This window comes from Penicillium canescens, assembly GCF_028828765.1.
Source record: "Penicillium canescens strain IBT 15451 chromosome Unknown utg000003l_segment0_segment0, whole genome shotgun sequence".
NCBI classification, from domain to species: Eukaryota; Fungi; Ascomycota; class Eurotiomycetes; order Eurotiales; family Aspergillaceae; genus Penicillium; species Penicillium canescens.
Genome location: NW_026703965.1, coordinates 3,830,820 through 3,845,664, shown reverse-complemented (window position 1 = coordinate 3,845,664; position 14,845 = coordinate 3,830,820). Strand labels below are relative to the sequence as shown.

The window sequence follows — 14,845 nt, the reverse complement described above, 5'->3', positions numbered from 1 at the left end:
AAATCATACATCAGCTTCATCATCAAATTCCTCCTCATATCGCGCCATATTCCACGATGCTTGTAGCGCCTCAGTCTCCCGGTCAAGATTTATCCCCGTCGTGGCAGTGATCCTGGCTAATCGTTCCAACAGCACAACCTGTTGCGACTCATGTGTCATATCGCGGGCAATAGTGAGAAGACTCGCAATTAAAATCGGGTCCCATTGCTCTGGGGAATCATTGCTTGCTGCAATCCCAGCTATCGACTGTGCATGCCAAATATGCGAGGTGTAACACCTAGCACCTGGAAGAGATTTCAAAAGCCGTGGTTTGTGTGTCAATAGTAGCAAAGAGGTAATATGGTAGACAGCATTAGCGACCAGCGCCATTGGCGTCGTGTAGATAAGAATCGGGAAGGACGAGTTGTGATCAGGATCAATTTGATCAGCCTCTCCACCTCGAATATCCACAATCTGCTGGACATCTACTGGGCGCTCGTTGTACCATTTCTGACAATCTGTCCAGAGGAAGGTCCATTGGGAGAGGAAGTGTGATTGTCGGAGTGAGGGGAATGCGAGTTCTGCGGAGGTTGCATGCGGAGACGGTATTTCGGGGTCTCCGTATATCAGAGACAAGCAATGTCCGAGTAGAGCACAGAATATTTTTGTATGCACGGTTGACGGTTTGGGGCTGGATTTGAGATTGTGGGAGGTGTATTAATGTACCGTCGCGCCGCAGTAATGATCGGAAAGGAATTAGCGGTGGCTTGGAAGACGAGATGCAGCCTGCGAGATCTATAGCAAACAATAGTAAGTTAGCTGGTATTATGTTTGGAACACGTCTCCCACATACCGAGTCGAAAGTAAAGCCATAACAACGCCTCTCCAACTTCTTCTCCCAGACCGGCCTGCGATGAAAAGTCACATCCTTGTTCTATGCTGTGCATAAGAATATTCCTCCACCGCTGTGGTCCAGCAGGCAAAACATCTTGAAGCATCAAGAGTGTTTGACCAGCATGTCTAGCCAAATCAGACTCGACTGCAAGACTCTCTTTCGCCTCTTTCCGGAACTGCCGACTGCTCTCAACATCCTCACTGGTCGCCAATGGCAGAAGCATTCTCTGTCCAGCAGAGAGTGAAAGCACCGCAGCTTGTAAAGCCCGATTCGTCCGCGAAAGCAGCAACACTTGAAGTCCGAATGGGAGCTCAGGATCTCCGGTGTCAATCCACGGACCAACATGATAACGGAAATGTCGTAGCAGATCTGTTTCTTGGCTTCCATTTGCGAATAGCCCCCGGCGCTCGATTGTCTGTGAACTAGCAACAGAACCCACATGTCTAAAGTAGGAAGGACTAGTCATGAACCGGGCATCTGGCGTGCTCCGTCTTCCAGCAAATGGAACTGGAGGTTCTGAGAAATCAACACTCGGCACGTCGGCCGATAAAATGCTTTGAAATTCAAAAGCCCGACCATCTCCCGTCTCATCATGGCTTCCAACTGATGGCTGCAGACCATCAGCGAACGCAGGATTGTTCTGTTCCTCATCTGGTGGAGGCTGCTGCTCTTTCGATTTGTCTTTACTCCCAGCTGCAAGAGGCGAATCATCAACAAACTATACAAGGTCAGCACACTGTTCGTCAAATATTTCTGATCCAACTTGGAAACTGGAATAGCACACCGTGATAGAGCTATACCCCTGCCCCAAACCCGACCCATGCGCAAGACCAGCCCTCGGCGAAACAAATGCCAAATCAGCTCCATATTTACAAGCAAATCCCTTAACCTCACAATTCGCACATCTGGGCTTCTGCTCATCACCTACAGCAACAGCGTCAGTATCGAGTATCATGGAGTACCATCACCGGAACGTCCAAGCACGTGACACGTACATTTTCTTCTGCGCCTGCGACACGTCAAACAACCCGTCCTCACGCGCTGCTTGGCTGCCGGCGTGGGTTTCCTGGGCATTTTGAGGTATACATGTAGACACCGTCGAGAGAAAAGAAGGGAGTGGAGGCTCCGCAGTTCTTAATTCGGAGATGGCCGTGATTTGGCTTTGGCGGGCGCCACCAATGGGGAGAGTCGAGCCGAGTGTGGGGATTATGTCGGGTTGACGATCTGAGGTGTTTTCTCTGCTTTTTGGCCTAATGAGGTAGTTTATGGAGATGGAGATTGAGATGGGTTGGACGCCACCCGATCTTCCGAGATTTATGATGGGGTTGATATGTGGGTTTGGACATACGGCAAACTATGACGAGGTTGAAGTTGAGGTTGGAGGTGAAGTGCGGAACATCATTCATTAGTTGCATTTTGGTATCACTAAAGCTATGCTGATTGCTTGAATAGCTATTTCCATCAATTAAAAGCTCTAAAGCTTCTCAATATACTGCGACCCCTCCATCTTCTCCAGATCACGGCCAGTAGCCGAACCCATACGCGCAATGAAATCGGTCAGGCCAACGTCGCGCTGGGCCTCGCGGAGGAGTTCCGCGTCTGCTTCGCCGGCGTTACTCTTGAAGACGCGGTCCATTTCTTCCAGGGATGCTCCCTTAGTTTCGGGTAGGAAGAACCAGACCCAGGCGATGCCGACCAGGAGGAATCCCGCAAAGAAGATGTAAGTTCCCCATTCCCAGGCTTGAAGCATGGGCGGTACAAAGAAGGCGATGGCGAAGTTGTTGATCCAGTTGCTGAACGCGCCGATTGAGGCTCCCTTGGCGCGAATTGAGAGGGGGAAGATTTCTGAGACGAGGGTCCATGAGACTGGGCCCCAGGTTGCGCCGAAGCCAGCAATGTATAGCCAGATCAGAGCTGCGAGTTTGTCAGGTTCTGTGGACGAATGGTCGCATGGAATTTACTTACCAACTGCTGTCCAGCCGGCGGCGACATGGCCGGGCCAGTCGTCCTGGAATTTAGCGACAATCACGCCCACAATTACCATGCTGCAGAACATGACGACGGAGCCACCTAAGAGCATGGGCTTGCGGCCGATTTTATCGATGACCAACTGGTTTTGTTAGCAATGGTTCATATTCTCTTGGATTGTTGACGTACCATTCCAGGAACTGTGCTGATGATGAAAACGACACCGGTCACACCAGTCGCCAACAGAGCAATAGTACCACCAGTGAGACCGAGACTAACAAACACATTGGACGCATAGTAGATGACTGAAATTAACATTAGCAAAGAACGACCAACCCAGATCAACCAACTTACTAGCATCAATACCACTCCACTGCTGGAAGAACATAACCAACCAAGCAGTACAAACCCGCTTGAAGTTATCCATAGTGCGGAAGCAATTGGCATACTGCGCAATCTGATTCATGAAAATGCTCTTCTTCTCACTATCCGCAAGCTTAGGCGAGGCCTTCGCAAAAGCGCGCTCCTCAAAGACAGCCTCAGCCTTAATCTCAAGGTATTCAACCTGGACGAGCTCATGCTCAACCGGAACCTTGCGCATCCACGCCAAAGTCTGCTGAGCCTCCTGATCACGGCCCTGCTTCACAAGCCAGCGGGGCGAGAACGGCATAAACCAGATACCACAGGCCAATGCGACAGCAGGAATACCCTGAATAATAGAAGGCAAACGCCAAGCGAGATCAGACTGAGTCGCGCCCGTCCCGCCAATATTGTTACTTCCATACCCGACCCAGAAAGGAATCATGATTCCGAGGATGGTCGCGAACTGGTAGAAAGAAACGAGCAGACCGCGCATCTCAGGCGCTGCCAGTTCGGCGTTGTAGAGAGGACCGACACCGCTGAACAAGCCAACACCCAATCCGGTGAAGAATCGGCCGGCGTAGAGCAGGGATGGGTTGCCGGCTGTTGCGCCGATGTACAGGTAACTGCCGAGGATAACCCAGCAACAGGCAAAGAACATGGTGTACTTGCGCGAGTAGATCTCGCCTAGGATACCGGCTGATAGGGAGCCAACGATACCGCCCAGTTGGAGGACGGAGGTGAGCCAGCCTGTTGCTGTTGAAGAGGCCACGACTGTTGGGAAGTTCTCTGTGAACCGGGTCATCACTAGGGATTGGCCCAGGACACCTTGTTGGTAGCCATATTCGAAACCACCGAATCTAGGGAGGTTAGTGTTGTTTGTAGTGGGATTGTTGAGGACTCACGAGGCGAAGAAAGCGATGAAGAGGACTTTGGGGTTCTCGAAGATGGACTGCCACATGGACTTCTTAGCGATGACATCCATGATGGGCAATTGAGTCAAGTCTCTCAATGTGAAGTCTCAAGTCTCAACTCTCAAACGTGGGGAAAGAAAACACGGGGGAAATGGGGCCCCATATATACTCACTTTTCACCTCATCTCAGTCACTCTACACCTGGATTTGCCTAATTTCTCAAAGTGGCGCCACGTGAGTAGAAAAAACTCTCATCTCGGCGTCCCGACTCGCTGCAACGTAAATTCCCCCGGAACCCCAAACATTTTGTGGAGGCAAAACGTGGAGGATCCCGATCGCTAAGCCAAATAGGGCGATCCGTAGCCTACGACGTCCCGATTCGGCTAACATCGGCCTCTCACACGGAAAAGAGTGGAAATCTCGGAATTCCCCAACTCCACAGACCCTGCATGGCTGAGCCCACACTGGCTTCACATGACATGTCTCAGTCGGCCCTATTCTCTAGCTTTGCAGAGTGTGGGGTTTACTCCAATTGAGGAAATCAGAGCCTTTGTCTCGCTGATTTGGCTAAGTCCAAGCAGATCAACACTGGGGAACCCGAGATCGTCCAAGCATTACTTTTCGTAATGGGCCGCACTCTCGGGAAAAGCTGGGGCCGCGATGATATTCTGTATAAAAGGTCGATGAAGATGTCTGGCATTGAAATTGAGTACACTCAGGGACATCTGCATTCGGCAAGCATACCCTACATCCCAAAGTGAACATGCATTGGTCGGCTCCGCTACTTTGCTTGGTGACAGGCGGGCTTGCAGCTCTGCAGGCGGATAAGCACTATGCCATCATGGACAATGATTGGTATACAGCGGGTTTTGTTCCGTACCTGGTTGCCCTAGACGGCGATGTGGAAATTCTAGGCCTGGCCTCGGGTGAGTATTGTATAGTATACATCAACCCTATCAGACCACTACTAACACAATCCCAGATACGGCAAACAGCTGGCAACCCCAAGGCGCCCTCCACGCTGTGGCAACCCTAGAAGCAGGAAATCTAAGCTGCATCCCCGTCTACGCAGGCGCCACATGGCCACTCATAAACACACCACAACGGTTCCAAGCCTGGGAAACAATCCACGGCAAACTCCCCTGGGAAGGCGCTTTCGCGCCCGAGAACAAAACCCTCGAAGCCGAGGGCAATGATCCCACCTCCGGCGACCCCAATCGCATTGTCAAGGAGGCGTTCAAGGAGGGATTCCCTAAAGGCCGACCGGAGAACTCGACATCCGCGGCGAACTTTATGGTCGAAATGGTTCACAAGTATCCTGGCCAGGTATCTATCTACTCGGCCGGAGCATTGACGAATATCGCGCTGGCAGTGCGTATGGATCCGATGTTCGCGTCGCTTGCTAAGGACCTTGTTATTATGGGTGGATATGTTGATTTGAATATGCTTGAGGCGACGGGAAGTATTATGCTTGCTGATTATCAGTCTGATGTAAGGATTCTTTCCCAGGTGGTTTGTTTCTCCGCTGATTAGTCTATAGATCAACCTCATGATCGACCCCGAAGCATCGAAGATTGCCTTGACTGCTGATTTCCCAAACATCACCATCGCTGGTAATGTTGCTAATCAGGTCTTCCCCACAAAAGAGTTCAAGGCAGAGGTACTTTCCGTGCCAAACCCCTACAGCGAGCTCTTTGATAAATATTACGATCTCTCGTTCCCTTTCTGGGATGAAACGGCTGCTGCGTTGATGGTTGATCCAACCATTTCCGTCAACCAGACCTCAGGTACGTCAAACCCTTGTAGGGAATTCTATTAAATGTTACGAGACTAATTATTGGTTTTTTAGTGTTCTTGGATGTGGATACCTCCTACGGAAGCCCCAACTACGGCAATATCCATGTTTACCAGAAGGCTCTCGCGCCCCAGGGAATCCGCGAGGTGAACTATGTCTTTGAGGTTGATGCCGAGAGACTTAAGCAGCGGATTAAGCATGCTTTGCAATATCCCAAATCTTGTGCTGATTTGCAGTAAAGGGTTGAAAACTTAGTCCCTCGCTTTTAAATTTTGGAAACATCCATGTGTGGCTAAGATATAGATTGCCATTTGGATTAGACCAAATACTCAGAATACAATGTACAGCACATCTATTTATTCAAAACATAATCTAAATAACGCCCAAAATCTCCCCAGTCTCATACCCCCAAGCCCTCTCGAGGTCCCTAAGTCTCCACAAAGCCCCCCACCCAGTCGTCCTCTCAATAATCTTGAAAAGCTTCGCAACCTCAACGTGCTCGCTGCGATGACTGAGCAACTTGCCCGCAATATAAAGCGGCTGAATAGCATTAATCAAATTCCCACTGTGGGGATTTGTCAATGAAATCCCACACACACGACGCGCATGCCAAATCGCCGAGTAATACGGCTTAGACGCTGCCGCCGGACCCCGCTCTACAGGCCTCATATCAAGCATCATTATACAAGCTGCGTGGTATAACTGGTTCCCAGATATCGCGGCCCAGTGCGCGAATAGGATTTCCGGGAATATCTGGCCAGAGCCCATACCTGTTGTTTTTATGGGGAGCATAGCTGGTGGCCGTTGGTCGAGCCAGTAATGTAATTCATCCCAGAGGCGGGTCCATTGTTCCGGGAACGGACGCGGGTCAGAAGATATCTCGCCTAATTCAAGGAAACGCGTGCGCCGACTCGAGAGGTCGCATGTTTTGGCGCAGAGGTAGACGGCCCAGTTGGCGTGCATATCAGGTGAGACGTGGCCCTGTTCACGGAACAGATCGCGGATGCGGGATTCTTTTTCTTCGGCGCTTTTGGCGGGGATTGCTGGGACCCATTTGTCCAGTGGGAGGACTGTGCTTTCTGCGCCGTTGGAAATAATTGCTCCGCATAATTCCATGCGGGCGTAGCACCAGAATACGGCTTGGAGGTGGCCGCCTGAGAGGCCGGTTACGTTGAATGATTCGAAGAGGGCTGCGCAACCTTCTACGTGGCGTCGCCAGTCGCGGGGACTGACGGACATTAGTTCCATGACTGCTAGGATGCATACTGTCACGAGGACGTTTGGATCTTTCGCTTGGAGACATGGAGCTAGGAGGCGGATTGATTCTTGGTAGAGTTCGAGGCTGTCGTATGCTTTGTCGAGACATGCTTTGCGCTCCGTTTGGCGGGCTGAGAAGGCGAGAATGGCGTAAAAGAGGGCTGGTGAGCCTTGTGCTAGAATTGGGATGTGCACGCCGAAGTGACGGGCTTCGTCGAATTTGTCGAGGTACGGGGCGCATTCTGTGATCCAGTTTTTGAGGTAGAAGATTAGGCGAATTTTGGGGATTGAGATCACTCGGGTGAAATCTAGGCTCTGTCGTGTGCGTGGTTCACTTGGTTGAGGGATTGGGGTGTAGTTTGATGGTTCGAGACTTGCTACTGCTGAGAAGAGGACGCCGCGAAGTTCTTCTTGTAGTTCTAGAAATCTGGGGTTGGCGGCGTATTCATCGGCGCTGGAGAATGTGCCCGGTGATAGAAAGTCTTCTTCGATTGGAGTGAAGGTCTCAGGAAGTCGGGCTTCTAATATTGGAGTTGGTTCTTCCATGTTTCTTTTTTCTGTTCTGAAATCTGGGGATCTGGGGTAAAAGAAGAAGAGGGTGGAGTGGCGCCGAAGAATTTCCTCATATCCGTGGATTGCCCTACTTAGTCACCGTTCCATTCTTTGAAACTTGAAAATCATCAATTCGTTCATATATCTATACAGTTGGTCTACAATGTTTAAGGGCAATAATCAACAGCTCCCACATCGCCGCTCCACTCAAAATGTACCACATCCACAATCTGCCTCAATGTCGTCGGCTCCAACAAATTCCGAGCGGCATCAGCAAGCCACGATAGATGCAACTCTGGTGACTGTCGACAGACATCATAAGTCTTATCCATCTCAATCCTCTTCTTCAACACACTAGGTCCATCATTGCCAAGTGTACCATATGGTCGCAACGCCTCAATCAACCGCTCATACCGCGCATTATCCGCAACGGAAGTATACTCACAATACCCATACTTCCGAACAGGCCGAACACCCTTAACCAACTCATACACCTTGTGATGAGACGACATAATAGCCCAATTACAAAAGCCCATAACAACCAAAGCCCCGATTTCACTCTCCTTAACAACATCAGCAACAACGTCCAAACACTCCCCAATAGAACGATCAAGATATCGACAAAGATCCCCCCGCAATCCCCGGAGAATAACATTCTCCCGTTGCTTTCGCATAGTATCACCCCGAATATCCACAAAATCATTAACAAAAACCACCGCCTCCACAATACGCGCATACTGCTCCTCATCAATAACCATCCCCGTCCCCAACGAAGCAGTCATAACTCCATGAAAAGCAGCAACATCAATATGCCGGTGGACCCCAAGCCCAGTCATGCGACTTCCGTAAACTCCATCGCGAAGTCGAGACCTGCCATGGTCCCGGTAATACCCTAGAACCCGACATTGGACAATATAAGCAGCCAAGTTATCAAATTGCCAGTCACTAACCCGACCAGCCAAACTGCAGACTTTCAAAAACGCCGTTGCCGCCGCGCCGACTTGCTGGAGTAGCTTGAGACCCTTTTCACCGGCTGCTTCGCAGTAATCGCCGATAAGGACGTCGTTGCAAGAATCTGCTACTGCACGTGCGAGACCTTCATCGCAGAGGCTGGCACCGCAGGCAACTACCCCGAAGTATTTTGCATCTGTGCAGATTTTGAGTTGTTCGGCGGTTTGGTAGATTTGGTTCGTTATTCGGGGGTTGCTATCAACTGACGGGTTTGGGTGGCGGTCCGGGGCTTTGATTGTTGGGATGTGGGATGATGCGGATGCACCTTGGCAGGTGTGAGATTCTGGCTGGAGGTCTGTGCTTGAGTCGATAAGTTCGTCGACGGCGAGGCGGAGTTTCGTTGGTGTGAATAGGCCGGTGCTGTGCCATTCGTCTTTTCGGGATATGACTTTTTCCTTGATGTCTTGCATGATTAAGAGGGCGTTGCATGTGGTTTTTGTTTGTTTGACTGGATTAGTGGTTTCACATTTGCAGATGACTTGTGGGTTGTATGATTCTGATATGAGGTTGGTTTCTTCGCAGGATGGTGGATTTAGGCCTCCGAATCGGACGCTTCCGTGTTTGACATGTTGTTGAAATGAGTAGATGACATGTACCAAGCGGGAGTGAGTTATCGACTGGTGCAGATTCTCCTCTTCGAATAGAGAAGCTATCTCGTCCAAGCAGATAATCTTTTCAGTAGGCTTGTAATGACCATTCGAGATAGAAAACCAAGCATCGACCCAAGCAAGATAAACCTGCAAAAGAGTAGGCTGCAAAGCAGGCAAGGATTTGGTGATCATACTAGCAAAGTATCTTCAGAGAACTGTGAAATAGAATCATAGATACACTACAATTCTCTTTTGGTCATCCTCGCTCTTATAGCAATAAACTGCTGGTAAAACTAACCCTCGAGTACATTCCCTACATCGGGATTTCGTCGTAATTGGGTTACTATTCAGCTCCACATACTTCACCTGAAGACAATCATGCCGATGCGCCACACTCGGTGTCCCCGCTGTCATCAAGCTGAAAGAAACGACTAACCAATAGTAACCAACTTTGAAATAAGCATGCATATCAAGCCAGCCAATGCAATCAGCTGGTTGTTCTTATCGATTTCGGTGATGTCTGTGCCACTTCTGCTGTGGACGTTCTCGTTTAACCAGTTAATGCATACTTAAATCCGCATCAAATCCAATATTTAGATATGACTAAGATATCTGCGCTTGTTTGCCGTGAGTTATCGCTGACCCCGGTGGCTCTTGTGGCTTAGCTGAGTTTCTGAATCTTTACGAGTGGGTGTATGAGCGCGCGGTTTCAGTTGCTAGTCCTTCTTCCTCGGCTTTGGGGCGCAATATTTCCTACCTAATACTTCAACTCGGGCAAATCTGCCTTTTCTCACTGATAACTGAGACCAATCAGTTGGCCGGGGATCTTATTTCGGCTGAGATCGTGTGGACTGGAACCGATTCTATGTACAAGAATTGGCTATATTTACCGACGTTGTAGTGTACTCGGATTTGGCAATGGCCCATTATTATATACGTATGTCGAGCATCCCTCGTTCTCAAGCTTCATGTCAGAAGAACAATTACATTTGCCAATCACGATTGACTTTCGACTTCTGCTATTGCATTTCGAGATGAAAAGGGTCTCTTGTGCATTATCAAAGACTCGACTGTACGGTTCAGCGGTCCCCGTAAATTAAATAACGAGCACTGTAGATCATCACAATATCAATCATTTCTATCCTACACTGTAGTTGTGGCCTTATGTCTAACTCAAGACAGGGTTGTTGTGGCCTGAAATTCCAGGTGTCAATCTGGACAACCATCATTAGTTAAATATGGAAGCTTCAAGCAATTTCTAACATCTCATTACTTATCATCTGGACTGACACTCTTCTCGGCGTTCCTCCTTCTGACGTGAATCCAACCCGCCACACTCCAACTTCTCGCCCCCATCCCCATGGCCCCAACCCCTAGCTCTCAGGGCCCACCTCCCAGTACATCACTTCCAGTCTAGGCAGCCCACGCAAGCTCCGTGTGCCACTGCAAGCACCAACCTCAACTGCACCGTGCATCCTTTGCAATATCTCATGCCAAGGGCTTGGTATCATCGCCAGCCGCTGCAGTCCCGGCCCCGTATACTGGATCCCGGCTTGGTATCGGATGCTTGTCTCTTTCCGAGCCTTAGCCATTGAATATTGATTTGATATACTCCCATCAAAAACATCAGGCGCAGCTTCACTTAATCGATACTTGCGTGACGTTGTATGAAGTCAGCGAGTGGATTGTCAATATTATGCATCCACCACAATCCCCACAAGCGACAAAGCAGTTGTCAACGAAGACCTCGAGAACTATAGTAAACTCCCGCTATAAGTACTCACCTAATTAACCAGGCAATCTAAGCAACGGTGTCACACTCGCAAGCCTCATCCAACCACGCCATAGGGCACAACAACTTGGCAGGCCTCAGCCCTCACGTATAACGCTGATCCCGAAACCGCCCCTGCAGATCCTCCAGCCCAGTTTCAGACACGATGATGGATCCTCGCCCCAGTGCGTGGCCTGTGTCATTCCCTTCTCCACAGTTAGCAAAAGCTATAAGACTAGAATGGGTCCGACATACATGTACGGAGTAGCATTTCTTTAATTGATCTGATATTCCATAGTTGTCAACTACTACATTTCCTCGTGTACTAACGACCAACAATCAAGTATGTCGCACACCGTTTCTTTTTGCCCTTACCTCAATCCAAAACTGCACATGCATACCCATACATGTCTTTTATGCCCCCTCTGCAATTTATTTCTATCTTTATATCTGGCTCGGTCGCTGACTTTCACTCTCACTTCTCAGATACCTACCGTTGTTCCATTTCTACCACATTCCCATTTTTTTCTTTTTGGCCAATTCAAATCAAAATGCGCGCTTCGGTTATTATTCTTGGTTTCCTTGCTACTCTCACTGTCGCTCTCCCTGAGGCATTGCCTAAGGTTCAGACCGCGTGTCAATCTGTGAGTTTGTGTTTATCAGACCGATGAGGAGAATATATGGATGGATGTACCAGGGACGATTGTTAACTTTGCTCGCTTTGTTGTAGGAAACCATGGCTTGTACTGCTGATAACTGTGGTACTGAGGGGTGTTGCTGTGAGGGACTTACTTGTGCTTCCAATGGTGTGAGTATTTCTTGTTACTCGTTGTTCTTAAGAATTGGACTAACTAATATCACAGACTTGCACTCAGCTGTAATAAGCTCTATATCGGATATGGCTGCGGCATGGTTGGTTAACTCTGGACATGATGATACCCTTTCTTGGGTTGGCTGATATACGTATCGTCGGACGGATGTTTTGTTTTCTTTTGTATTTATCAACAGGTTAATGGTACATATTTCTTTATATCAGTTCCCTGCTACTTTTAAGAAAAGTCAGCGTTGTGATTTGGTGGGTATTCATGAGAGGTTTGATGGTCATCTCCATTGATTGTGTAACAGAAGTTACAGGTGTGATGGATATCTGACGCTGGACAAAAATAACCGAACGCAGCATAATGTTCTAAAGAGTGTCATGGCCCATGATCGTGATCTCACATCTGTATAGCATCAATTCGGGTTTTGCTGTAGGCAGTACTGGCTTTTTAAGCTGGAACTTGATATTGAAATAATTAGAATACCAATGTAGGAATCTTGATTTGGGTCAATAAGGTGTTATTGACGCTACTCGTGATCCATTAAAGAGTTAGGTCGACATGGAATGGAATAGTTCGATAGTATTCGTCTACAGAAGGATGGTCTTCCGAAGTACAGCCGGTCGAGGTTTGGAAGCGGACTTCATGTATCTACGATTCGAGATGGAATTAACCATTTTCACAAGAACGACGCAGCAGATGTACATGTACTTGAGACACATCCTGACAAGTAGGGCGAGGCACAAAATGCATAATGTACATGGCCAATATAACATGGATGTGCGGTGTACAGATGCCAGATGACAGTACAAACTACTTGGCTACTTGGTAAACTCGTAAGAAGACATCAATAACAATATACACACTAAAAGCATAAGAACAAAGAGACAAGGGTCGGCACAACCAGGTCAGTAGACAACATCAAATAAAAGGAGTATCTACTAAAAACAGGGCAAAGTTTAAAAATAGAAACCAAGAAATGAAGATGGCCCGCCATAATCCGCAGACTATAGACAAAACCAAATGAGAGAGTAAAGGTTGAAACTCCTTATCCTCCTGTACAAGTTTTGCAGAAAAGAAAAAAAAAAAAAGACCAAAACAAATCAAACGTTCAGACGTGACGCTTAGAAGACGTCAGCGCAGCCCCAGTGCTGCTCAACGTCGAAGGCACCCGGGGACTTCCAGAGGTCGTTGGAGTATGAGAAGAAGATGGACTTCGAGCCGACGGCCTTGGCGATGGACTTAACCGCGGTAGCCTGCTCAGACACACCGGGGATAGCGGCACCGTTGGACATACCGGCGTTGGGCCAGCCAGTCTCGAGGTTGACAACGTCCTTTCCGGAGCAGATCTGCTCGAGGACCTTGAACTCTTGAGCGACGAATTCACCGGCCTTCTCGGCGGTGACGTCGGCGTTGAAGAAGGGGTGGATGTTGGCACCGACGATGTCGACGGAGGAGCAAAGGGCGGAGGCGCCGTATTGCTGCCAGACGTTGATGGGCTCAGTAGTGGTGACCTGGCCAGTGTAGCCGGCGGCCTTGAAGGTGGACTTGGCGGAGGCGATGAAGGTGGCCAGGCTACCGGCGTCACAGTAGCCGCTCTGGATGGCCTCGTTACCGACGACGATCAGCTCGACCATGGACCACTGGGCCCACTTGGAGATGGCCTCGACCTGCTCCTGGGCGCCAGAGGTGCCGGTGGAGTCGATATAGACACCGACGATCATGTTGAGGCCGAGCTCCTTGCAGGCGTCACCGATGAACTCGAGACCGCTGCAGTCGCTGGAGTAGACACGGACCAGGTTGAAGCCCTTCTTCTTGATGTCCGTGATGTCCTTGAGGACCTCCTGCTTGGTCTTGCAGTTGCCGCCCTCGGTGTAGGGAGAGTAGGTCATACCGTACTGGCCCTCACCGGTGAGGCCGGAGCCGGAGGTGGGGGTGCTGGTGGCAGCAGCGCTGGTGGTGGACTCAACGGGAGTAGCGGTGGTGGTAGCGGCAGCAGTGGTGGTGACGGGAGCGGGGGCAGTGGTGGAGGCCAGAGTAGGGGTGGCGAAGGGGCACACATAGGTGTAGTCGGTGCGGGTGACGGTCAGGGTGGTCTCGGGCTGGGTGTAGGTGCCGGGGGTGACGGTCTGGGGGGTGGGGTAGACCAGGACAGTGCTGGTGGGCACGGTGGTGGTGGTAGGGGGCACAACGGTGTAAGTACCAGCCGAGGGGCAGACATAGGTGGTGGTCTCAATGACGCTGGTCACGGTGCTGCCGGTGGGCTTGACAGTGGCGTAGGGGCAGGTGACGGTGGTAGCGGTCTCGACAACGGTGGTAACACCGCCGTAGGTGTGAGTACCGCTGGGGACCTCGGTGGAGGTAGCACCGCAAACAGTGGTGCTGTCGGTCACGGTGATGGTGGTGGCCGGGACGGTGTAGGTGCCAGTGGAGGGGAAAGTGCTGACACCGGGGGTGGGCAGGACCACGACGGTGCTGGTCGACTCAGGGATCGGGGCCACGGAGGAAGAGGAAGAGGGAGAGACAGTCACAGTCAGTGTGCTAGTGCTGGTAGAGTGCACAGTGCTGGTGAGAGTGCTGGTCGACTCCGGGGTGGGAGTGGAAGTAGGCGTAGCGGTCGAGATAGGAACCAGAGTAGGCGAGCCGTAGAAGGTGATGACCTTGGTGGTGCAGCCGCAGGTCTCCTCAGCCAGAGCAGGGGCAGAGGGGCTAGCGGTGACGCTGGAGGACCAGACGCTGGACGAAGCATCGCGACGCTGGTGGAAAGCATCATGGCGACGGTGAACACCGTCAGCCATGGCAGAGCCCACCATGGCGGCGGCGGCGAAAAGAGATCCCTTCATGTTGGAATTTCAATGCCCACACAGAAAGAATGAATGCCCGCTGAACGAGTGAAGCGGTGGTCAGTGATATCAAGGAACGTGGGTAGCAAAAG

At 50.3% G+C, this 14,845-nt stretch overlaps 6 protein-coding genes across 6 annotated transcripts; 1 reads left to right on the top strand and 5 right to left on the bottom strand.

Annotated features, from left to right (window-relative positions):
- Positions 1-3: 3 nt before the first annotated feature.
- Positions 4-1,948, bottom strand: N7446_004905 (Zn(II)2Cys6 transcription factor; the record flags this gene model as incomplete). The annotated part of the gene is made up of 5 exons (XM_058513653.1): positions 4-497; positions 706-774; positions 833-1,592; positions 1,659-1,798; positions 1,870-1,948. The coding sequence occupies 5 exons, from the start codon at positions 1,946-1,948 to the stop codon at positions 4-6; spliced, it is 1,542 nt and encodes a 513-aa protein (XP_058374982.1).
- A 400-nt stretch (positions 1,949-2,348) lies between these two features.
- Positions 2,349-4,187, bottom strand: N7446_004904 (sugar porter family MFS transporter; the record flags this gene model as incomplete). Its single annotated transcript, XM_058513652.1, has 5 exons — positions 2,349-2,788; positions 2,840-2,984; positions 3,032-3,147; positions 3,197-4,062; positions 4,108-4,187. The coding sequence occupies 5 exons, from the start codon at positions 4,185-4,187 to the stop codon at positions 2,349-2,351; spliced, it is 1,647 nt and encodes a 548-aa protein (XP_058374981.1).
- Positions 4,188-4,879: 692 nt separating this feature from the next.
- Positions 4,880-6,150, top strand: N7446_004903 (uncharacterized protein; the record flags this gene model as incomplete). The annotated part of the gene is made up of 4 exons (XM_058513651.1): positions 4,880-5,042; positions 5,099-5,607; positions 5,657-5,903; positions 5,966-6,150. 4 exons carry the CDS (start codon positions 4,880-4,882, stop codon positions 6,148-6,150), a joined length of 1,104 nt encoding a protein of 367 aa, XP_058374980.1.
- Positions 6,151-6,283: 133 nt separating this feature from the next.
- N7446_004902 (putative C6 transcription factor) lies at positions 6,284-7,714 on the bottom strand (the record flags this gene model as incomplete). Its single annotated transcript, XM_058513650.1, has 1 exon — positions 6,284-7,714. The coding sequence occupies one exon, from the start codon at positions 7,712-7,714 to the stop codon at positions 6,284-6,286; it is 1,431 nt and encodes a 476-aa protein (XP_058374979.1).
- An 838-nt stretch (positions 7,715-8,552) lies between these two features.
- Positions 8,553-9,141, bottom strand: N7446_004901 (uncharacterized protein; the record flags this gene model as incomplete). Its single annotated transcript, XM_058513649.1, has 2 exons — positions 8,553-8,612; positions 8,671-9,141. The coding sequence occupies 2 exons, from the start codon at positions 9,139-9,141 to the stop codon at positions 8,553-8,555; spliced, it is 531 nt and encodes a 176-aa protein (XP_058374978.1).
- Positions 9,142-13,034: 3,893 nt separating this feature from the next.
- btgE (putative cell wall glucanase (Scw11)) lies at positions 13,035-14,753 on the bottom strand (the record flags this gene model as incomplete). Its single annotated transcript, XM_058513648.1, has 1 exon — positions 13,035-14,753. One exon carries the CDS (start codon positions 14,751-14,753, stop codon positions 13,035-13,037), a length of 1,719 nt encoding a protein of 572 aa, XP_058374977.1.
- Positions 14,754-14,845: the final 92 nt, after the last annotated feature.